This window comes from Ruditapes philippinarum, unplaced genomic scaffold (genome assembly GCF_026571515.1).
Source record: "Ruditapes philippinarum isolate M1 unplaced genomic scaffold, ASM2657151v2 ctg3198_1_1_1_1, whole genome shotgun sequence".
Classification (NCBI taxonomy): Eukaryota; Metazoa; Mollusca; class Bivalvia; order Venerida; family Veneridae; genus Ruditapes; species Ruditapes philippinarum.
Genome location: NW_026858651.1, coordinates 1 through 26,336, shown reverse-complemented (window position 1 = coordinate 26,336; position 26,336 = coordinate 1). Strand labels below are relative to the sequence as shown.

Sequence of the window (26,336 nt, the reverse complement as noted above, 5' to 3'; positions counted from 1 at the left end):
TCTTCTTTTTTTTGAAACATCAAAAAGTCACAAATTCTACTCTTCACCTAAATTATCATGGCTGTTCTTTTTCACTGAATGTTACAACATGTAAAAAATCAAATTATCACAACAACAAAAACAATTCTAAGCAAATTATACAATTAAAGTTGGAAAAGAAAATTCATAAACAGTTAAAATATCACAGTCAACAGCATGGGTCCCTTTTCTGTTATAGCACACATTTAAAACAACAAATAGTAAGTGTTGGCTCTGGGATCACAAGTTTACGTAACACTAGAGTAGCGCAAAGTAGATACTTCTGAAATATTTGTTTTCCAAAAATAATACCTTTATAAAGAGTATTTGCCAAAACAAATAAAATATCATATCATATCTTGACAGAAGATGAAAATAATAGATGGCAATTAGTAAGATCTTTAATTGAATAAACTACACTGACATACTGAATTAGATAAATAAATTTAACCTGATAATACCATTCTTAATTAATGTTCTTACATTGTACATATGTTTTTATTATAATGTACTTACTCGAAGGGTATAAAGCTATGTGTGTTGTAATATCTTTATTAAAATGTATAAAATTATACCGATTTCCCCCCATACATACACATCTGTAGTATATTGACAAAAATTCATGGTAACTTATACCTCTTCATATATATATATATTTTTTTTCAATAACAGGCAGCAAAAATATAGCTTTATACTCAAATTTAGTAATTATTTTAATATTCTGATGTAATGAGGTACTATTATATCTATAAATATGTACTATTATATGTATAAATGTAAAAGAATTTGAAATAAATGGGGTTACCCAGTTGGGGCCTGAAAAAAAAAAAAAAAAAAAAAAAAAAAAACAAATAAAATATCATATCACGATACATATGTAAATGCAAACATTAGCATAAATATGACAATTTGGTAGCATGCCACTAAAATTATTTTGCTTTATAAATATCACAGTCTATCTAACATCTGCTATGAGATCATCAACTTGGTCCCAATCTATAAAACTCATCATGCTTCCACTTGATACAGATCCACCATCAGCAATCTGAACCAGTTCATCAATGTCGACAGAAGCTGTATAATCATCACCAAGATCTCCCATGACAGCGTCATAGTAATCGGACACTTGTTCTGATGGGGCGTATGATGCAGACTGACCAACAGCCTAAAAGTATAAAATTACACTTTTTTATTGTTGTTAAAATAATATTTACAAAAGCTTGTAACTGAGGCCCAAAAATTATCATATACAATTTCTGCTCTAATTTATTAACTGTCTATAATGAAAATCAAGGTACAGAAACATCTACAGTCAGCTTCTGTGTGTTAAACTTCAATTAAGTCAATTTTCTATAAATTCCTGGAAAACTTTATGAATCGTTCACATTATGAATTACTTCCTGTGATCTTGACATGTTGTTTAGTACAGACCTGGTGCACTGTATAATTACATGGGATACATTTACTATAACCTGGTTGTCACCCTTTCCTTTTATTACCTCTCTTGTAAACATGGACAACTTCAAATTTTGTTTGTAAATTCATGGAGTCAAATACCCAATGTCTTAAATTTTTATATCTTCAACTTAAAGAATTTCTACTGTATTTTAGAAATAGGAGTGTGTCAGTCTTAAGTAACTGAATTGGACATTGAACTAATAAAGCAAAAAAAAAACATTTTAGAACTTACAATAGAGCTTTCAACATCATTATAAAGTATATCTCTGACATCATCTCCCATTGACCAACCACTGACCACAGATGCTGACTCCATATGGTCAAGGTTATCTGCCCCCATACTGGTGTAAGGATCTCGGTATGGTCTCTGTCGAGTGACTCCAGGTTTGTGAGTTCTTTTGCTTGGTGGAACTGTACAAAGTAATAAAAACCAATCAAACATTTCCACTATTCACTATCTCATTCCAGAATGAACCACTTTAAATAAAATCTTATTACTATCAATAAGATGTGTGCATACGTCTTTGAGAAATTTTAAATACTAACTTGACTAACAAAGTTTATGTATATACAAGTATAAATCAGAAATAGTAAAGCGTTAAACAAAATGCTTCAAGAATACCACATTTGTCTCTCTCTAGATTTACCAGTTATAGAAAGTTATTACAATTCTACATCAACTTGTATCTATCAATACATACTTATAGGTACACATACCTTTGAAAGTCTTCTGTGGTTGTAGATCTTGAAGTTGTTCAGCATAGGTTTTAGGTTTGTGTAATGGTTTATGGGATTTTATCATTGGTTTTTGTATTGTCATCGTTCCTGCTCCAACTGTAATAATGGTTAATTAGCTGCTTAATTATATGATATGCACATGCTTTAATGAAAATGTACAAATAGTATATGGAATATATCAAAATAATGTACTTGAAATGTAAGTGTATTCCTTTAAACAAACTAGAAATGTGCCAATAGGACCAACATTCAACTGAATGGGCAGCAAGATGGGTGGGCAAACAAGGGCCAGTCAATAATCAATATCAAATCTTTAGGATTTAAGTTACATCCAAACAGTGGTGACAATAAAGTAACAATGCTGATTGTTCCATTTATATTAATGTACTCATTTTTGAAAAGTTCATGAAATAGCCATTTGTATTTCATTATTTAACAAATAAAATTTCAATTTGCAAAATATTTGCCAAATTACTGACAATTATCATGTTGACAGTTACTTTAGTTACATTATAATGTAATGTAATGGAATGCCAGGGGAGGTTACTAGAGTTGGTTCTACTTTCAAATTAAACAGAATGATGACACAACTCTAATGCATAAGACAGAAATAAAACAAGCCAGTCAATGCTCTACTTATTTTGATCCAACATTAACAACACCTCCAACAACTCCCCATGGACAAACATTAAATGAGCCGCGCCACGACAAAACCAACATAATGGGTTTGCGACCAGCATGGATCCAGACCAGCCTGCGCATCCGCGCAGTCTGATCAGGATCCATGCTGTTCGCTTACCAACTCTATTACAAGTAGAGAAACTGATAGCGAACAGCATGGATCCTGATCAGACTGCGCGGATACGCAGGATGGTCTGGATCCATGCTGGTCGCAAACCCACTATGTTGGTTTTGTCATGACGCGGCTCAAATAAACGCACCTCTAGGTTTATGATAACCTTCATTCAATTTCTTCAGCTGTTCAACATAAGTGACTGGTTTATGTTTTGGTCTGACTGGACGTGAACCTGGTCTTGCAGTAGTACTAGCAACTGAAAGATCATATAAAATAGTGTCAATAAAACTAAATTAACAGAAACGATTATGATAAAAATTCTTAGTTTAAGTATATGATTTGAGGTAAGCCCTATAAAATAATTCATTATCTCTCACAATAGATAACACTGTACAGCTTACAACCAATTTTCATTTATGGGTACAAACTTCTTCAATTCAAAAGCTCTCTGATGAAGCATTTCAGACTAGGACTTAGCACAAAATTTGTGTAACTCTGTAACATAATCAAAGATTTTTTTTTTTTTATCAAATCATCACGGTAGATCCATAACTACATAATTTGAAAGGAACATTCCTTTCCACTGGTACTATAAAAGGGTGACAAACTTACTGGATGATCCAAAATGAGACTTTGGAGCTACTGGAGTAGAGTACGTCTGTCCTGATTTCATCTCCTGTAACCTCTCTGTGTAAGTCTTCACCCGGCGTGGAGTCGTCTCTGTTGGCTTCTTAGACGGCAATCTCTTCGAACCTGAAAAATTGACATGCATGATTTACTTTCAATAAAACACATTGGGCTTGTTTGGGCTTGTAGGGGCCAGATACATGATAATCTCTAATCATTAACCTGTTGAATTTCTGTGATGGACTTGCCCATCTTTAAATCTGGAAATGTCCATTTAAAAGTAAAACGGATTTCAATATAAAACTTCTAAAATTGAGCTAACAACAGTATGGAAACAGGCCCTGAGGTTATAAAGAAATCTAAGCTCAGATCTCGGGCATTTTATTGGTCAGAGACTGTCACAGAATGTACATTGACCAATAAAAATCCTAAGATTTGAGACTGAACTCAAAAAGAATTTTTATAACCTTGAGGCCAGGTCAGGAGGTTATAAAACATTTTCCGAGTTCTGTCTCAAATATAAAGATTTTCATTGGTCAGTGTATATTTTGTGGCAGTTTCTGACCAATCAAATACTTGAGATCCCAGTTTGAGCTCAGAGAATTTCTTTATTATCTTGGACCTCAGGTCAGACTGGACAGACTTGCATGCTGGCCTGGCTTTACTTTTAACAAAGACTGATAAATCAAATTTCATTAAATAACATGAAAAATAAATAAATATATTTTTTTAGAAAATCTAGAATCTCACCATAAATCATGTGTCTCTCTCTATCTGTCATCTCAGTTCTAGCTGAAGTTCTAGACGACTCACATATACTCAATCTTCCTTGTTCTCGGTTGTACACCTGCGCAAATTTAGTCACTTGTTTTCTTGTCTTCTCTGGTCTTTGTACTTTCACTAGTTTTGTATACGGTGTGACTTTATGTGGCTTCTTTGGTGTAGGTTCTGGCTCAGCCTCTTTTTCAACCTGTTGCCTAGCAATGAAAGCTCCATGTTCCTGGCTAGAGGACACATCCAAGGCTTCCACTGCTTTGTAATACTCGGTGAGGTCTCCTAAGTGAGTAATTAATAATTCAATTATGAAACTTTATCAATTATCTTAAGAGAACAGTATATACTAACAATTATCAAATTTGGTTTACCTTAACATATACTGGTTGTTCTTTTTTTTTCTTTTTTTTTTTTTTTTTTGGGGGGGGGGGGGTGAATTAAAAATAATACTCACCATATAATGAACATTCAAGGCCTGAGGTAATATGAAAATAACCAGCCACATTATGAAATGGGTTTCATATTTCATCATCTAAATAACTCTAAATTATCATAAAATTAATGTAATTATAGATGAACTTAATGTAATTATAGATGAACTTAAGTTGAATATCCAAGACAAATGTATACATAAATATTTCATTCTTGCCTGTTGTTTCTGCAGTCTGCTGCAGTTTGGCTGGTTCCTCCTCATGAACATCATCCAAACTAAGTTTGAGTTTGGGAACCATTCCTGGTTTCTTCCCCTTAGAAGGCCCTCTTGTCGGCTGAACAGCAATTTGTCTTGGTGGTAGATGAGGAGTTCTGTCACTCTCTAGATGTACAGGAGCTGGCCTAGGTTCTTCTTGATATGTTGGCTCTTCCATCATCCAATCACCTTCAATGTTAAGGTCATCATAATCGTCCCTATTATAGCCATAGTCTGGCATGTACGGAGGACTGACATCTCTTGTTTTTAAAATACCCTGCAGTTTTCTGGTTTGAGTTCCTCTCTTTGTTGACAGTGGTGTCCTAACACTAACTGGAGACCTATCTTTCGTTGTTTTTCGTCTTGGAGTGGTTACTCTTTCTGGCAACTCTTTAGGCAGTTCTGGTTTGTCACTGAGGATATTTCCCAGCAAGTTTTGTGCCTCATCAAGACGTTTTGTCATAAAGGCTTTCTTGGCATTTTTGCGGGATTCCTCTCTGGCATCAGCGAGTGCTTTCTTTTCCTTTCCAGTCATTGACTTAAAATAACATGTGGTAAAATAATGATTGTATCAAATATTCAAAACATTAATGCTTATAAAACTGAAATTTTACAAAAACAATCAAACACATATTTCAGAACAAAGCACACAAAAAAACAACACAAGGAAAAACAAACAAGAGGGCCATGATGGCCCTGAAGTCGCTCACCTGTATATAGGCCCCCAGAGCGGGGCCAGTTTAAACCCCAGGGCTTTTACTTGAACAAACTTGGTAGACACCCATTAGAAGATGTTTTATGCTAAACATCTAAGGTCTAGCTCATTGAGTTATTTAAAAAAAAGATTGTTTAAGTTTTAACTATACTCATATAGTTAAAAGCAATGACACCCCTAGGGCGGGGCCAGTTTTGACCCCAGGGCTTTTATTTGAACAAATTTAATAGACACCCATTAGAACATGTTTCATGCTAAATATCTTAGCTCTAGCTCTTTGGGTTCTTTAAAAGAAGATTTTATAAGTTTTTACGATATGCATATAGGGAAAATCAATGACCCCTTGGGGCGGGGCCAATTTTGACCCAAGGGACTTTTATATGAACAAACTTGATAGACACTCATTAGAAGATGTTTCATGCTAATAGCTCTTTGGGTTATTTAAAAGAAGATTTTATAAGTTTTTATTATATGTATATAGGGAAAATCAATGACCCCCTGGGGCCGGGCCAATTTTGACCCCAGGGCTTTTATTTGAACAAAATTGGTAGACACCCATTAGAAGATGTTTCATGCTAAATATCTTAGCTCTAGTTCTTTGGGTTCTTTAAAAGAAGATTTTTTAAGTTTTTACTATATGCATATAGGGAAAATCAATGACCCCTTGGGGCGGGGCCAATTTTGACCCCAGGGCTTTTATTTGTACAAACTTGATAGACACTCACTAGAAGATGTTTCATGCCAAATATCTTAGCTCTACCTCTTTGGGTTTTTTAAAAGAAGATATTTTAAGTTTTTTCTATCGGTTGCCATGGCAACCAGAGTTCTGCATGGAATTAAATTCTTTGAACAATTTTTAAAGGTGACCACCAAAGGAACATTCCTGTGAAGTTTGGATGAAATTGGCTCAGCGGTTTATGAGGAGATGTCATTTAAAGTAAAAGTTTACGGACGACGGACGGACGCCAGACGAAAAACGATCACAAAAGCTCACCCTGTCACTTTGTGACAGGTGAGCTAAAAACATAATTAATTCATTAATATTATTTAATAATTACATTTTCCTAAAACTGTATGCATCATCTCACATATTAATTATAAGGATAATTCTTAAATGTCTTTATTACAACTATGCAGAACTATTTTAAAAACTGATGTTTTATTTCTATTAAAAGAATAAATAATTTATTCACAAACTGACTGGTAAAAAATCAAAATAAATGTATGAAAGAATTGATAAATAAATGTATCAATTGTACTGTACATATTAGACAAATACATACATAATCAAAATCTTCATGCTTTGGCTTAAAAGGTCTTGTTTCTCTTTCTCTAAGTTCCTCTAGATGGCGCTTGTACTCCACCATCTGTTGATGGCGTTTATTACTCATCCATGTACGTAGAGCCTCTTTGTCCTGGGCACCGTCTCTGTGAGCCGTCTCCGCCATTTTCTTGATCTCATCCAAGCTAACACGAGCTTCAAGCACCTGATCTTGTCTGTAAAAGAAATATAACTATACCTTAGGGAAAAAAATTGTCATACGAAATTCTTGCAAAAATTAGAAACAGTTTTCCTAGGTTAAAACAATGTACAAAATAATGCATTGATTTATTTAGATGTTGTAATTGCATTTTATAGTCTAAGTTTCATGCTTACGCACGTTCACCGACTTTACAGCTATTACCCCTGGTCATCGGGCTACTGGTATCTATCTATCAATCTCACTGGGGAGTCTTTTAGCTCCGCTTAGTGCAGCCGACACTTTGGCGCAACGGAATTATACCACCCTCGCAGGTACCCATTTACACCTGGGTGAAGTGAAGCAATCGCAGGTAAATTTCTTACTCAAGGAAATTAGCAGTGCCCCTGGTGGGGTTCGAACCCGGGACCTCTCGATCCCTAAGCGCGCGTCCTACAACTGGACTACTGCTCCCTGTTGTATAAGCTGTATTCCATTGACTTCAAAACAAGATAAAAGTGACTGGCCTAATCTTCTTAATTAAAAAACACATATAAATAATCAGATTTATGAGCATTAGCTTCCTACATATGGCTAACAGATTTAAAAAATAATCTGATGTGCTATTCCATACTTAAAATTCATATGGCATTTTGTCTTAACAATGAAAAATCAATTACATTCAATATTTTCTATAGGATCTTTAAGGATTATAAACTTTTTTGCATCTTTCATTTATATTAGCATATGAACTGTCTGTTACCTGATAGCTCCCCTTTGTACGAGCCTGTCTGCCTCGCGTCGTGACAATCCAACATCCTCAAGATCAATGTCTCCCTTGGCAACCATATCACCAATAATATCACTGATGCCGCTCAATCCTGACAACTTCGCCAGCTCAACAGACCTGAAAATTTATACAAACTTTATATATATATACCTTTCAGCAGTATAATTCTAGAATTAACAAGAGGGCCATCATGGCCCTAGATCACTCACCTGACCAATCAAACTCATCCGAACAATTACCTAGACAAGCATTCTGACCAAGTTTCATGACAGGTGAGTCAAAAATGTGACCACTACAGTTTTAACAAGGATTATCCATATTTGAGCAGTGTGACCTAGTTTTTTACCCAGGTGACCCATATTCAAACTTGACCTAGAAATCATCAAAACAAACTTTCAGACCAATTTCCAGGATACTTGGATCAAAACAGTAGCAACTAGAGTGTTAACAAGATTTTTCCATTTTTAGCTCCGTGACCTAGTTTCACATGCGATTTCGAACTCATCCGAGCAATTACCTAGACAAACATCCTGACCAAGTTTGATTATAATTGAGTCGAAAAAGTGACCACTAGAGTGTTAACAAGGTTTTTCCATATTTGGGCGGTGTGACCTAGTTTTTCATCCAAGATGATCCATGTTCGAACTTGACTTAGAAATTATCAAAACAAACTTTCAGACCAATTTACAGGATATTTGGATCAAAACAGTAGCCACTAGAGTGTTAACAAGATTTTTCTATTTTTAGCTCCTGTGACCTAGTTTTCCATCCGAGATGACCCATGTTCGAACTCATCCAAGCAAGTACCTAGACGAGCATTCTGATCAAGTTTGATGACACTTGTGTCAAAAATGTGACCGCTAGAGTGTTAACAAATTTTTTTTATTTTTAGCTCCTGTGACCTAGTTTTTCATCCGAGATGACCCATGTTCGAACTCATCCAAGCTATCACCTAGACAAGCATCCTGACCAAGTTTGATGATGATTGAGGCAAAAATGTGACCGCTAGAGTGTTAACAAGGTTTTTCTATTTTTAGCTCCGGTGACCTAGTTTTTCATCCAGGATGACCCATGTTCGAACTCATCCAAGCTATCACCTAGACAAGCATCTTGACCAAGTTTGATGATGATTGATGCAAAAATGTGACCGCTAGAGTGTTAACAAGGTTTTTCTATATTTAGCTCGGGTGACTTAGTTTTTCTTTTGAGATGACCCATGTTCGAACTCATCCGAGCTATCACCTAGACAAGCATCCTGACCAAGTTTGATGATGATTGAGGCAAAAATGTGACTGCTAGAGTGTTAACAAGGTTTTTCTATTTTTAGCTCCGGTGACCTAGTTTTTCATCCAGGATGACCCATGTTCGAACTCATCCAAGCTATCACCTAGACAAGCATCCTGACCAAGTTTGATGATGATTGAGGCAAAAATGTGACCGCTAGAGTGTTAACAAGGTTTTTCTATTTTTAGCTCCGGTGACCTAGTTTTTCATCCGAGATGACCCATGTTCGAACTCATCCGAGCTATCACCTAGACAAGCATCCTGACCAAGTTTGATGATGATTGAGGCAAAAATGTGACTGCTAGAGTGTTAACAAGGTTTTTCTATTTTTAGCTCCGGTGACCTAGTTTTTCATCCGAGATGACCCATGTTCGAACTCATCCGAGCTATCACCTAGACAAGCATCCTGACCAAGTTTGATGATGATTGAGGCAAAAATGTGACCGCTAGAGTGTTAACAAGGTTTTTCTATTTTTAGCTCCGGTGACCTAGTTTTTATTCCAAGATGACCCATGTTCGAACTCATCCAAGCTATCACCTTGAAAAGCATCCTGACCAAGTTTGATGATGATTGAAGCAAAAATGTGAATTCTAGAGTGTTAACAAGGTTTTTCTATCTTTAGCTCTTGTGACCTAGTTTTTCATCCGAGATGACCCATGTTCGAACTCATCCGAGCTATTAACTAGATAAGCATCCTGACCAAGTTTGATGATGATTGATGCAAAAATGTGACCGCTAGAGTGTTAACAACTAAATGTGAACAGACGACAGACAGTCATCGATCCTAAAAGCTCACCCTGACCATGCTCAGGTGAGCTAAAAATTGAACAAAAAAGTTTAGATTTTTGTCTTTCGAAATTATTTTTAAAATGTTCATATCCTTTTTTACGGAAGAAACAGCTGTCTGTTGTTTATTCTTTACAGTTAACTGTTCAGCTGGATGTTTGCAAAAATGCTAATTTGGAACTTAAATCATCAGTTTAATTTTCTGTATCTATTGAACAGGGATCAATTTACGCGCTTTTGCATGTCACCATGTCTCAAGTCTGCTTTGCCTTTTGGTCATATAACATTTCAATTCTGATCGACCAAAATCCTTTAATATACCTACATGTACATTTATTTTAATATACTATTAACACCTGATTGTTCGAAGCATTAAATGCTATTGCGTTTTCATGAGACATACTTGAATAATATGTATTTCTGTTGAATAATGAGTGGACTGCATGTTGTTTTTCATGGTCTTTGTTTTGAATATTTTGAATAATTATAAGCTAAGCTGGCTTTTATATCCCACTTTATTCATTAAACTTTGAATAAAACTGAATATAATTATCACTTTCATGATGGTTTTCATTTGCTGAATATTGAATTAAAAATGCATTTGCTACCTGATATTTCTACGTATTGAAAGTCTTACATGCATAATCACTTTACGTTTTTTCAAGGTTACACAATAAACATGAAATGACTCATGAGATATGCAGTGTAATTATAAATTATTGCTGTGAAAAAAAATTCATATACATTAAAAAACTAGAAGATGCTTTTGTAAAAAAGCGCATGTCTCCCCCACTGCTGAGAATAACTGTGAATGGAAACAGGAATGGAAATGGAGATAAAAGAACAGAGTATATAAAACCAGACAACTGATATATCACTGATATATCAATAATAGTTAAATGTCCTCACTGATAAGAACTCTAGTTATCATCCGGAAATGAGAAAATGACCAATGGTCACTGTGACCTTAACCTTTGACCTACTGACCCCATAAACAAGAAGGATCATCTGCTCAATAAGACCAATCATCCTATGAAGTTTGAGGGTTGTAGGTCTAAAGGAACTCTAGTTATCATCCGGAAAGGAGAAATTAACCAACGGTCGCTGTGACCTTGACCTTTGACCTACTGACCATTAAAACAATAGGGATCATTTGATTAATAAGACCAATCATCCTATGAAGTTTGAGGGTTGTAGGTCAAAAGGAACTCTAGTTATCATCCGGAAATGAGAAATTGACCAACGGTCACTGTGACCTTGACCTTTGACCTACTGACCCCAAAAACAATAGGGATCATCTGCTCTATAAGACCAATCATCCTATGAAGTTTGAGGGCTGTAGGTCAAAAGGAACTCTAGTTATCATCCGGAAACGAGAAATTGACCAACGGTCACTGTGACCTTGACCTTTGAACTACTGACCCCAAAAACAATAGGGATCATCTGCTCAATAAGACCAATCATCCTATGAAGTTTGAGGTCTGTAGGTCTAAAGGAACTCTAGTTATCATCCGGAAACGAGAAATTGACCAACGATCAGTGTGACCTTGACCTTTGACCTACTGACCCCAAAAACAATAGGGATCATCAGCTCTATAAGACCAATCATCCTATGAAGTTTGAGGGCTGTAGGTCAAAAGGAACTCTAGTTATCATCCGGAAACGAGAAATTGACCAACGGTCACTGTGACCTTGACCTTTGAACTACTGACCCCAAAAACAATAGGGATCATCTGCTCAATAAAACCATTCATCCTATGAAGTTTGAGAGCTGTAGGTCAAAAGGAACTCTAGTTATCGTCCGGAAACGAAGAATGGACGGACGGACGGACTGACAGACGGACGGACTGACGGACGGACAGGGCAAAAACAATATGTCTCCCCCCGAGGTGGGGGAGACATAATTATTAAAAGACAAAATCATTTTCAAGTAATATATTTAAATTTTTCAATTGTTAATATAAGAAATTCTGATATCAAAGCGCTAAAACTTAGTAAATTGTAAGTATTCTGTCTAGTCAGACATGCATGCTGATCTGGCTTAGACCACTAGCAGTTTATTAAACCCATAACCTACTGAATTTCTATAATGAATTTGCCTTGCTTTGAGTTTGGAACAATCCATTTAAAGTTTTAAGGGTTTTCAGAATCTAAATATGCAAATGAGGCTACCATTGAACAGTATAGAGCCTTGTCAGACTGCATGGATATGCAGATGGGCCAGGCTTTATACTGGTGTTAAAGTCTGATCACTTTTGATTCCAGCTGGTTACAGGTTAATTATTAATCGCTCAAAATGTTTAAAATAATTAATTAAGTATTTTAGAAAAATACTGGAACAATTAAGGGTTAACCCTTACTATGCTTAATATCTAAAATGAATTTGTCCATCTTTCAATCTGTATAAAACCATTCATCATTATGGTAAGATTTTATTGTTAAAATAAGTACAGACTGAATAGCTATCAGTGCCAGGCCAGGGCTGATCTTGGTCTGCACATGGCAGTCTGAAGGGTAAAACTTAATAATCAAAATGAAATAAATCACTTACTTGGAATGATAAAATAGCATAATTCCAAATTTGACACTATAAACCTTTTTAGACTCTATATTATATTCTTTTCTTTGTACTTTTATCCAATCAAACTCTTGAAACACTTAAATGTCATAGGAATAAGAAAATGTACTTTGTCCATAAACAAGATTCAAATAGAAACATAAAGTACAAATTATAATTGTATTGATAGCCTTTTCATTTGAATTAATCAATTTATCCAATTTATTCATTGATACAGGCTTTAATGCATATGTGCAACATCTTTTATTAGAGATTAATCAACCCTAGTTGCTGTGAGGCGTACTCAAAGACATCCATCATGCAGAAAATGAAATCAACAATTAATGCACGGCAGACAGAAATTTTATTAATCCTGCATGATAAACACATTTTATATATTTATAATGATCATCAGATTTCTGTATTAGTAAATATCAATATCTTGTGAGACGTAATATGTTGTATAAGGTCAATGTCACAAGACACTTGTTTTCTTCATTTCTTTGAATACTAGCAACAAAAATAACCAGCCTATACCTTTAAGTATCAAGCTTGCCTAGCCTTCAATTATTATATTGTAATACCATGTTCAATACTGTTTACAACTAAATCTTAGAATTTTAAAAAACTGAAATCCCTTTACCTACAAATAAATTGTTCTAAATTCAAGGACAAGAAAGTCCAGTATATGAATTTAGCAAAGTTAGGCTAAATGTCAAGAGATATCACATTTACATGAAATACAAAATATTTTTCTTGATTTTGATCACAAACAGTACTGCCGTACATATATACATAACTGTTTTATTGATTACCCCCACTCCCCATCCACCTCACCCCAATAAAACAAAACAAACAAAAAAGCTCTAAATAATAATGGCAAATGGCTTTATAATAGTGTGTGACATAAGCAATGTAACAAGTAAATCTTTACTGATAGTTTAAGCATGGGTATGATTCCATATTTCATATTATATTAATGATCTCTGCATGCCATGGTTACATATAAATAAAATATGTCTAGTAAATCACTTTCGATAAATTAATAATTACTGTCATGTATCAAAATCAACATATACAATTTGTTGAACTGCCTTATTTTATATGTTTTTCTTTCTTGGGCAGAAGAAAAAAATAAGAGTGATTTCGTTTTTCATTCTTAGAGAGTAAAACAACTTTTATGCCTTCTTTTTCATTCTTGGAAAGTAAAAATATATTATAACATTTCAATAATATGAAACTTCACCTAATCAAATTACTTACATTTACGCCAATGCCTTTGTAGCCAATATTAAGAATTTGGGCTACATTACAAATGATGAACTGCTATATAAAGTATTGCATAAATTTCTATGGATATCAAAACATAAGAATCTTCTTGTTTCTAAACTTATCTTCATTATTTAAACCCCAGTATTTACTTTTTAATACAGAGAAGATTCAATTTCAAATTTTATAAATTAAATTTCATAAAGAGGAGACTTATTTCCTTTGAAAAATTTATACTTAAGAAACAATGGAAACTTCTATTCAGCAGAGCAGTATCAAAGTATGATTCTATTGTCTTGCAGTTCTTCTCAAAAGAATGAGAAATCTGTTACAATATGACTTTTTGCATGGTGCAAGGGAAATAACCTGTGGGATTTTTTAGTTTGGTTTTATGTCACACCAACACAGAAAATGTCATATGGCAACATTCCAGTTTTACTGGTGAAGGAAGACCTCTTGTGTCCTCCTGTGCATTATTTCAGGCATGAATGGGTACCTGATTAAATCACAGACATTCTGTAAGTTAACTGGATACATGAAAGAATCTAAAGTCCCTGTCAGGATTCAAACCCAGTGATGAGAGGAAAGGGTAATAACTCAAAAGTTATGAAATTATGATGTCAATAGTTATGGTTCTTGTGTACTACACATCTCCTGAAGTACATGTATGTCTATATACCACTGACCTTTCATATCAATATCTTAAATACTTCTTTCAATAATAAGTCACATTAAAGTTTTTGCAAACCATGCAGAAGATTCCAGTGATCACAAAAGGTGATACAAATAGGTCTACTTTTACCAAACTTCTCAATGACATTGATGTTAATGTTCAAGACATTGTAATTTAAGAAAATTTCAGTTGTTTTAAATCTGATAAAAAGCATAACATTAGAAATATTGACCACTGAGTTATCACATCATATGAGTTATCATGCCTAAAGTTTGTATGCCAAGAGTGAGTGTAATTTCTCTGATAATACCAAAATACCAATAACCAAATACAGTGAAACTTTTAAGTTAAAAAGGGACATATCTCTTAAAATATTATATTCAGGATAATGCCTCTTGTCTCACAATCGCACCTTGTCATGATAATATTTAGCATTTGTAGTTTCGTGTTGATAATTTTAAACATGTTTAAGTAACGGGATACATTTGCACAATAACAACAATAATGAACCATGGATCAAAATTGCCCAAACTTTCCTTCCAGACAGGCAAGCTAAAATGTTCAACATAAACATCACTTACATTTCCCTCTTTTCTTCGCCAGCAAAAGTTGACTTCTTTGACCTTGCAGTTGACCTTGAAGTCATTTTGGCACTTGGTGTAGGCGACTTGGTTGATCGTACAGGTGTGGACACATCTTCACGAGAGCTCACCAATTTTTCAGGAATACGCTGCTCTTCATCCATAATATCTTGACTGGTTACTGGCTCCATGGCATTTGTCATATCCTCTAATGTACCTAGTGCCTACAGGGAACCAGAAATGATACATTTACCTTAAAGCATTACTCATTTTAAGGTTTCAAAATGTTATCCTTTTGGCAGAAGTGATCTCAATTCAACTCATATGTCTGTTACAATCAGGAGAAAAGTTCATTATAAATGTCCATGTTGTTTCAAATGTTCAAAATGAAAAGAAAACTTAAAATACTTTTGCATTAAAAATATGGCAAATATGAAAAAGAGACAATCTTTTAAAGTTATGCCCATCTGTTGGTATATAGTGATTGAATAGGTAAAAGACAAAATAAGTTTACATTTTGCAATAATTCCTTTCAATTTTATAATTTACTGCACATGAACGATAAATAACTCACATGACCTATGGAAATTTCTACCAGAAATCATCTGTGATATTTAATTTATAACAAGAATAGGGCAATCTTGTTATATTTTAGGCAGATTTTCATTTTATCCTAAACATTTGTCAGTCAATCATCATTGAAACAGTTAATCTTTTGAAACATACAGTCAATTTCAGCTTAACTTGACAAAGAAACAATGACCATAAATGTCACTTTAAAAATATAATTTTGAATGTTTACCAGTCTAGTATTCTTGAATTCCCTCTCTATATTGTTTGACATATGATCAATGGCAGACAGCTGGGAGTTCATGTCTCTTAACCTCTGCATGATGGCATATTTGGAGTCTGGCATACTGTCACGTGGCATGATGGCAAGGGACAATCTATCATGGTCCTGCATCCTTGTCTCGAACAATTTCACTGTAAGCTGGTCTGCTCTAGTTGGTCTCTCTATAACAGGAGGCTCAAATGACAGTCTGGTATCATCTTCCATGGCTGTAAATAAATTGAAATGGATATGTTAATATACTTATTTTGTTGGATTTTTAGTCATACCAACACTTTATATATCACTTGGAAAGTTTTAAACCTTTATGCATTATTTCAGAAATAAGGATAATAAGCATGTGTTAAGTCGAGTAGATCCACCAACCCTTCTTAAGCTACGTTATCTTCATAAACCATAGTAACAAGGAACAGATGATTTTAAGTCAGTTCCCTTAACCACATTGTACTTTGTATCAGTTTTATAATTTCTATGGATAGAATAAAAAGTATATACATGTTACCTCTTCATTCAGATCATAATAAAATAAGTTCATGTTTGTGTTAGAAAATGTAAAAAATAATCTTTATATGGTCAATACTGACATAAAACTGTAACAAATGAAAATGGATTTTCTGCAAGTATTGGATTGTGTACTGTGTAAAACCATATGGAAAATGAAAATGGTTTATTGCTAAGCAATAACTTAAATTTTCCCACTTGGAACAGATGAAAATAGCTTATTCCATACTAAGTATTTGATTGGGCTTTTCAATATACACATATATACAATAAACACATACATAAAATATATACACTATATGCATATATACACACTCATATACATTGTACATACATATATGATATACACACACACATATATATGTATTTAAACAAGCTTATACTCACCCATTCTATTCCTGATGTGTTGTTGGTCAGGTGACAGGGATTTATCAAGCTGTGGTTCCGTTTGTTCTGGTCGTTCCCTTATTTAGCCATTTTTTGTAGAATACACATTTATCAATCAACAATTTTTACAAATTCTATAGAAAAACAACAAAGGGTGCAAAAACTACAAACTAGTTGGAATCAACAGCAATTCTTCCCCTTACTGTTACTAACATTTCAGTGATTTTGGTACTAATTTGGTTTTTTTTGTTTACCAACACTGCTTTTCAATCATTTTCAAGCACATTTTCAGCAACTTTTCAGCAAGTTTTTTTTAAGCACTTTTCAAGAGTTATCAAATTCAAGGACTTTTAAGCACTTTTTTTTCATTTTTAAGCACTTTTTAAGACTGTACAAACCCTGTTATACTTACCCATTCTATTCCTGATGTGTTGTTGGTCAGGTGACAGGGATTTATCAAGCTGTGGTTCCGTTTGTTCTGGTCGTTCCCTTATATCATTCAGAACAGCCGAGGCATCAAGGTCGACTACGTTCAGATAGTTACGTCCCCTAGACTCCTACCATATAAACATGATTCAATTATACACTTATATCATGCAAATGTTCATGAAAGTAACAATTTGTTTAAGTCCTAACCACTCTTACAGGCAATATTTCAAAAGTTATTTTTTAATTCTATTCTACAGCAGTGCACAGTATACTGCAGTTAAATGCCTATTTTTAAGCATGTCTACAGACTGGTTTGAAAAGTATTGATGGTATTATATTAAAATTTTGGATCAGTTACCTAGGATAACAATAAAAGATTTATAATATTCTTAAAGTTTTCAAATTTGATCAATAATCTCAGAATTATAACACTCAAATGTCAAATATCATAAGAATTTAAAATTATGAGTTGTCATAAAATGCAAAATGTCACAAAGGAGTCATTTACTTGCCAAGGGTAATGTTGGGCCAGACAAACGAATTAACAACATACCTGACGATTGAAGATACATTCAGACCAATAATGATACATGTACAATGTACAACATATTATGGTAGTAATTTTACTCAGATGCCACACATATATGATATACATGTATATTGTATGCTACACAGTCCAGTCATAATAAATGATAAGTTTCAGACTAAAATACCAAAAATAAATAATGTGCACAAAAATAATAATTAACTTATAAGTTGACAACAGACAAACAGCACCAATTTAATTTGGGCATATTTTTCTTTTTCTTTATGAAATATATAGTACATTTTGTATATATAGATACCTGAGAATTTTCACTATTAAACCTTAGGCCCATGTATATATCAGGTGGTAGAACATTAGGTTGTCTACTCTGGTTGTACTCTATCACAGCTTCTTGTATAGGATCGACACCTTAAATCATAACAATGTAACTTTAATAATATATATTCATCATACCATATAAAGATAAAAAATAAGAGCTTTCAACTCAACTTTGTGCTAGAGTTAAGATCTTTATCACATATGATGTGTATGATGATTCTGAATATATTTGTGAATATATATCTGAAGAAAAAAAAGTCAAAGAAAAAAAAAACAACAGTTTTTAAAGTAATATCTAAGTTTAAAGATAAAATCTAAGTTATAGGGAAAATAAATGATTCTTGAAATATTGGTGCTAGAGAAAAGAACTCAGACATGATGTGTGTTATGAAAAGTGAACAAGTCATATATATTTGAAGTTTAAAGGCCCATTATGTCCAAAAAATACTTTCTATCTTATGTTTGGTTTCAGAAAATTACTCATTGGCCAATTACCTGAACAATTTGTTGCGCTGTTGCCTTATGGCACTTTGTGGTTATAGTGATTTAATATTTTGTATTCTTATTTATTATTTGAAGTTAAAATACTACTTTTTTTACATTTTGCTACTTTATAACTCACATTCAGCGCTATTTTCTTCAGGTGATAACCATCTAACATACTTTTAAATGAAGGAAATAGTTATTCGTTTCTGAGACATAATGTGCCTTTAAAGTAAATCCCTAAAGAAATAAAGAAGTTATAGTAAAAAGCTATTTCACTGCACAAAAACTTTAACCAAAAATCAGTATGCAGATTCCAGGTTGAGTAGGACAGCTCTCCATATTCTTCACAAAGTCAAGGTAAAATGTCATGAAATAAAGTGATCATATAAAAACCAGCAAAATATTATAAACTTGCAGCCAATTAATCAAAGTTTTTTCAGTAGTCTGTGCAGAGGTGCAGATGTCTAAAACAGGAACAATTTTTTCAATATTATAAATATTCACAAAATGTTTATATACCTGTATCCTTTGTGATAGATGTAGCTTTCTCTGAAGTTCTGAAATATGCTGGTTCTTTAGGCACAAAGTCGGCATCCACACCAGCATCCAACATCTCTGCTGTGTTTGTGGCAAAATCAACCTGAATCATGCAAAATATAACACATTTAGTATGATGTTTATTTTTACAAGGCATAAATTTTCTGCTGAAAATATTTAACACTGCAGCTTCAGTCTTGCAAATATTTTCCCAAATTTTACCATAAGAAATGATGATAAAGTTTGTAAAGTAACATTATAAGATAAAAACATGCTTCATGAGGTATTTCCTTGAATTAACTTTTATCACCAAGCCGTGGTTATTTCTTTCATTCTCAATGGTAAAGATACTTCTTTTTGCATAAAAAATTTAACATACTATAAAATTTCACAATTTGGCTATTTTTGTTTCATTCCCTCATTATAGAAACATTAATAAATATAAAAACTGAAGATATCTCAATCACTTTAGCAACAATAGCATAGTAAGATATAAGATATGTATGTAGATGAAATATTTCATAACAAAGTTGACACTAACCTTTGGCCTTTTCCAGTTCTCCATCATTCTTTGTCTCTGAAGTTTTAATGCAGTCTTCAGTTGTATCCTGGCATGTGTGTCCTTCGTCTTAGACAGGGCATTTTCTAATGCCAGGTATGCCTCAAACTCTCCTGTAAAAAAAATCTCACTAGATACTACATTGTATGACTTTCTTAAAAATGTCTCAGCAGTATATGAAATAGTAAAAGTTAAACTGCATTTACACTTACAATACAAAAGTACTTTAAAGTAAAGCAATAAATATCTGGAATCTATTAATAAGTTCTTGTGAATCTTAATCATCTAATTAAAAATTTAACATAATGTAAAATAATTAACTTGTATCACTTGCAGCTGACTATAATTGTATCATAACAAACAGGTATCTACACTCATGTACTGGACTGACCTTGTTTGATAGCATATCCATCATGAAGCTCCTCCTCTTCCTCCATTGACTCCGCCTCTGTAACATCCTCCTCTTCAGACTCCTCCTCCTGTCCAGACTCCGCCTCCTCTTCCATATCCTCCTCCTTGTTTGACTCTTTACCAGACATACCCTCACTTTCAGCAGTATCTGGAGATGATTTCTTTCTAGCAGATAACTTTTTAGAACTTTTGGATGACAGCTGTGAATAATAACAAACAAATAAGAGAAAGTCAAAATGAAATTTATGTTTAGATATTAAAACCAATCATGCTTGCAATGACAAAGATTTTTCTTTTATTATCTTTAGATTTTCACTTTTTAACTAACATCTGCTATGACAAATTCATTGATTAGTCAACTGTTACAAGTTTCTAGTTAAAATGGAAAATAGAAAATACAAACTTTGAATGCAAGCTACACTTTCTTCTTTTACTTACTTTATACTCTACAAAATGTATATATTTAATATTTAAAGTAAAATGATCATTTCTTATTTAGATAAAGGTTTAGAGTGTAAAACTATTAAAGTAACTAACATGTTCAGACAGTGAGCGTGGTGTTTTTCTAGGAGATGGTGTTTTTCTTGGTGTAGGACTTTTTCTTGGCGTTTGAGCTTTCCTTGGAGATATCCTGGCCTCTTCCTCTATTACAGGCTTCAGATTAAGGTGTAACAACCTATCTCCAAAAGTCTGTTTGTACTCTTCCTTTGCCTTTTCAGACTGTATGAAAAATAATTTTAGCAATATTTTAACCATTTAAATTAACAACTTACTTTTTAACCATTTAAATTAACAATTTACTATCAGGCAAGTTTATGCTTAAGATGAAATGCAACTTTAAACAATTCCCTGACTAATTTCAAAGAACACTAATTTGGCTATAACTATGATTTTAGTGACTGCTCTCAAAATAACCAAGACTGGAAAAAAAAACACATTTGGCAAATTTCTAGTATATATGTATAAGGTTTTGTAGTTAATGCTAAATTGCTAATTGATGTTTAATTAACATAGAACTACTTTAACCCATCTATCCACACAATGATTAATCACAAAATACATGTATATATATATCGGGACAGAACATTTAATACACATAACGATAATTTCACAGAATTTACCTGTAATTCCTGGTACTCTCTAAGGTATCTTTCCCTCAACATTTCTTGTTGTTGTTGTTCTCTATCAATCTCACTCATCATATTAGGGGGAAGTAACTCTCCAAACCTAGGTTGTCTTTTAGATTTATCTTCTGCTGTTTGTAGCCTTAGCAGAGGAATTCCAATACCACTATCTGGACTATCAAGTTGCCTAGGTGGTTGTTGTTGTTGTTGGGTAGGTCCAGGAAAGGCGGGACTAAAACCGAGCTGACTTTGAAAATATCCAGGTTCTGGCTGGTATTTTGGTAACATCTGAGGTCTCTGATTTACAGGAAACTTGTGACCAGGTACCGTCCTGTCAACATGTAGCAAAGGCATGTTTGGAATACCTTGTTCTGGTGCCTGGCTTTGTCTTGGGCCCCAAGCTTCTTGTGGTATATGTGGAAATCTGACCCCTTCATTCTCCCGTTCAGCTGGAATCCTTAGAAAGTTTGGATAAAAATTTACACCAGAATCTTGAGACACTCTGTACACCTCTATATTTTCACCATTTCTTAATTCAGACATTCTTAAAGGTGAATCTATATTCTCTTTCCCTTGAGCATGAGGTTTAGATTTTCTTCTTTTCAGTTCACTTTGTTCAGTCATTTGTAAATTTTTCAACTCACTCATGACTCCTCTTATAGAGCCTTTGCCTTTTCTTATTCCTATTTCATCTGCAGTTAGATCCTGGTTACCTTCCCTGGTAGGTGACCTTGATAATCCTTGTCTTTGATTGGCAGGAATTTCTGGTTGCCAAGCAACAGGAGGTTGACCATCCAGGGCACCCATCATTGCCATCATACTTTGATGCTGAACCTTAAAATAAAAAATCAAAAGCATAAAAGATAACCCTATAACCTTAACCTATTTTAAGCATATTTTTGCCTCAGATAAACAACCAATTCATTATGACAACATTTGTATGGTAGATCAAAACTCCATTTTAATTTGTCATGTAACGATGCTGGAATATATATTGCAACTTTTTTTCAACTGATAGAATGATTTTAAAAATATACAAAATATCTTTTCAAGAAGAAAATAAAACTTACTTCCATCATTCTTCTTAGTTCTCCTCTTACAATATGTTGTAATTGTTGTGCTAAATCCATTCCAGCAAGGTTCACATTTCCCGCTGACCCTGGTTGCTGAGACATGATCCCCTGATCGCCAACAGAGGGTGCTGTATGTCTGGGGTCCCCTCCAGGTAGTCCACCTCTGTAAAATTTGAATTAACAAGTTGTAAAATATAATTCTGATACCATAATGAATTGTGATTCAACACTGATTTTGTACATTTTAAATATATAGGGGCTTGTGCATGTATATTTTTTTTCATTTAACATCTACTCAGCAATCGTCTTATCAGATAGGTGTCAGTTTTTCTAGTTGCCGAGAGTAAAAATCCTTACTATATTTACATGATACTGCATTAAGTCACATTATACTATCATAGACTGATCAGCCCTAGAACTGTCTGTTTTAAGCCAAATATGGAAGGTAGGGGCTGTACTAACAGGTTAATGTATTGTAGAGCCCAACAAGAAAACAAGAGGGCCATGATGGCCCTGAGGTCGCTCACCTGTATATAGCCCCCCCGGCCCAATTTTTTTCCCAAGGGCTTTTATTTTTTTATTTGAACAGACTTGGTAGACACCCATAGGAAGTTGTTTCATGCAAAACATCTAAGTTCTAGCTCATTGGGTTTTTTAAAAGAAGATTTTTTAAGTTTTTACTATACACATATAGTTAAAAACAATGACACCCCTCGGGCAGGGCCAGTTTTGACCCCTGGGCTTTTATTTGAACAAACTTTGTAGATATTTACTTAAAGATGTTTCATGCTTAATATCTAAACTCTAGTTATTTGGGTTTTTTCAAAGAAGATTTTTAAGTTTTTGCTATGTATATAAGGAAAATCAATGACCCCCGGGGCGGGGCCAGTTTTGACCCCAGGGCTTTTATTTGAACAAACTTGGTAGACACCCATTAGAACATGTCTCATGCTAAATATCTAAACTCTAGCTATTTGGGTTCTTTAAAAGAAGATTTTATAAGTTTTTACTATATGCATATAAGGAATATCAATGACCCCCTGGGGCGGGGCTAATTTTGACCCCAGGGCTTTTATTTGAACAAACTTGGTAGACATTCACTAGAAGATGTTTCATGCCAAATATCTTAGCTCTAGCTCTTACAGTTCTTTAAAAGAAGATTTTTTAAGTTTTTACTTTATGCATATAGGGAAAATCAATGACCCCCTGGGGCGGGGCCAATTTGGACCCCAGGGCTTTTATTTGAACAAACTTGGTAGACATTCACCAGAAGATGTTTTCATGCCAAATATCTAAGCTCTAGCTCTTACAGTTCTTTAAAAGAAGATTTTTTAAGTTTTTACTATATGCATATAGGGAAAATCAATTACCCCCTGGGGCGGGGCCAATTTTGACCCCAGGGCTTTTATTTGAACAAACTTGGTAGACATTCACCAGAAGATGTTTCATGCCAAATATCTAAGCTCTAGCTCTTACAGTTCTTTAAAAGAAGATTTTTTAAGTTTTTACTTTATGCATATAGGAAAAATCAATGACCCCTGGGCGGGGCCAATTTTGACCCCAGGGCTTTTATTTGAACAAACTTGGTAGACATTCACTAGAAGATGTTTCATGCCAAATATCTAAGCTCTAGCTCTTACAGTTCTTTAAAAGAAGATTTTTTAAGTTTTTACTATATGCATATAGGGAAAATCAATGACCCCCTGGGGCGGGGCCAATTTTGACCCCAGGGCTTTTATTTGAACAAACTTGGTAGACACTCACTAGAAGATGTTTCATGCTAAATATCTTAGCTCTAGCTCTTACAGTTCTTTAAAAGAAGATTTTTTAAGTTTTTACTATATGCATATAGGGAAAATCAATTACCCCCTGGGGCGGGGCCAATTTTGACCCCAGGGCTTTTATTTGAACAAACTTGGTAGACATTCACCAGAAGATGTTTCATGCCAAATATCTAAGCTCTAGCTCTTACAGTTCTTTAAAAGAAGATTTTTTAAGTTTTTACTATATGCATATAGGGAAAATCAATGACCTCCTGGGGCGGGGCCAATTTTGACCCCAGGGCTTTTATTTGAACAAACTTGGTAGACATTTACTAGAAGATGTTTTTAAAGCAAAAGTTTGGAAGGGAGGGCGGGCCCGGGACGATACGACAAAAAAAAGCTACCCTGTCACTTTGGAAGTGAGCAAAAAATTTACCAGCATGCTAAATTTAAACAATCCCACTCTAAGTGTTTGACAAGTGATATCTTTTCTTATTTTAATACGTCTAATTTCCCATGCGACCACTTTTATTAACGACTTTTTTATTAAACACCATTTTAAATTCCCCCCCCGATTTTTCTCTAATCTTTAAATAGCGACTTTTGCTAAAACGCGCCCGGGGACCGCTAATTATCACCTTTTAAAAACAATCTTTTCTTTTAAACGCCCACTTTTCCTGTCAAGTAATTGTTTTTTAGAGAATTCCACCCTCGTAAAACAAGTGTCAACAATCAAACACAACAAAAAAAAGTGTAAAAAAAACTCTATTTCCCAAACCATTTTTACGTATGCAAATGAATTTAAAATTTATCCCCCACGGTATTATCCAATAATATCGGATAAACAAGCAACGCCCCGCCCCTATGAATGGGTTATACGCTTTCGCTTGTTGACATTTAGACTGCATTGAATTGCTTAATTGATCAGCAATTAAATTCACGTAACAATTAGTGTATTTTGTTTATTTCAAATAAAACTTGACAACAGAAAACATCTTCACTAATAGGTTTTCGTTTTGGGCGAAAAGGAAAAACAATGGAGAAGTTAAAAAACTCTAAAAAAAAAAAATTAAAAAACATGTACTAATTTTCATTAAATATCAGAAAGTTATTTTTTACTTTTTGATCCATTTAATTATCAGGGCGTAAATTATTAAAAATTTTATTAAAAATGAATTGAAAAAAAAATTCCCACTTCATAAAAAGATTCATTTATAAATTTTGACTTTTTTTATCATGCTGACTGTCTTAAGAGACCCTTTCATTACGCGACCGTTCGGGGGTTTCCCTTCGCAGTCGCTTTAATACACTTTACTGTATGAATAATTTAAAAAACTAAAAACAAAACAATGAAAACTTATCAATACAAACCCCTACAAACCAGCTTTTATTTAGGGATTATGAAAAACAGCTTGTAAATCTTGTGTACATGATTCTTTATCAGGGCCCCATTATTATGAGGGTTTTTTTTGGGCCTGGGCATTTAAACTTATATTTAAAAACATTTTTATCAAAGTTTATTGTTACTGTTTGTACAAGAAGGGTCTATTGTCAAAAAAACAAAACAGCTGCATTATATTTAAATCTAAATTCATACAATATACATTGTCAATAAAAATATAATAACTTTTTTCATACTTATTAATAATAAAAAATAAAAATTTACTTTCATTTTTTAAATTCAATATTTTAATTCTATACTTTTCATGAAACAAGAGGCCATGATGGCCCTGAAATCGCCCCACCCCGTTATAACCCCCCTAGCGGGGCCAGTTTTAAACCCCCAAGGCTTTTTTTTTTAAAAAAACTTGTAACATCAATTAGAAAATTTTCATGCTAAACATCTAAATCAGTGGGGCAAGGTTTTTTTTACACATATATTTTTTAAAAAAATAACACCTGGGGGAGGGCTAGTTTGGACCCCCAAGGCTTTTATTTGAACAATCTTTGTAGACACTTACTGAAAAGTTTTTGTTTAATATCTGACTCTAGCTATTTGGATTTTTTTGAAGAAATTTTTAAGATTTTTTCTTTACACATATAAGGAAAATCAATACCCCCGGGGGGGGGCCAATTTTACCCTAGGGTTTTATTTGAACAAAACTTTGTAACACTCACAGAAGATGTCCCCTGCTA

The 26,336-nt window shown here is 33.8% G+C and overlaps 1 protein-coding gene across 1 annotated transcript; it reads right to left on the bottom strand.

Moving 5' to 3' along the window:
• Positions 1-868: 868 nt before the first annotated feature.
• LOC132753839 (uncharacterized) lies at positions 869-22,600 on the bottom strand (the record flags this gene model as incomplete). The annotated part of the gene is made up of 19 exons (XM_060744378.1): positions 869-1,183; positions 1,709-1,887; positions 2,194-2,310; positions 3,156-3,266; positions 3,623-3,763; positions 4,388-4,693; positions 5,061-5,637; positions 7,098-7,311; positions 8,038-8,181; positions 15,216-15,439; positions 16,018-16,274; positions 17,366-17,510; positions 18,228-18,337; positions 19,253-19,373; positions 19,812-19,942; positions 20,221-20,440; positions 20,778-20,960; positions 21,362-22,198; positions 22,435-22,600. Coding segments are annotated over 19 exons (4,393 nt in total), but the record flags the coding sequence as incomplete, so codon positions are not given.
• Positions 22,601-26,336: the final 3,736 nt, after the last annotated feature.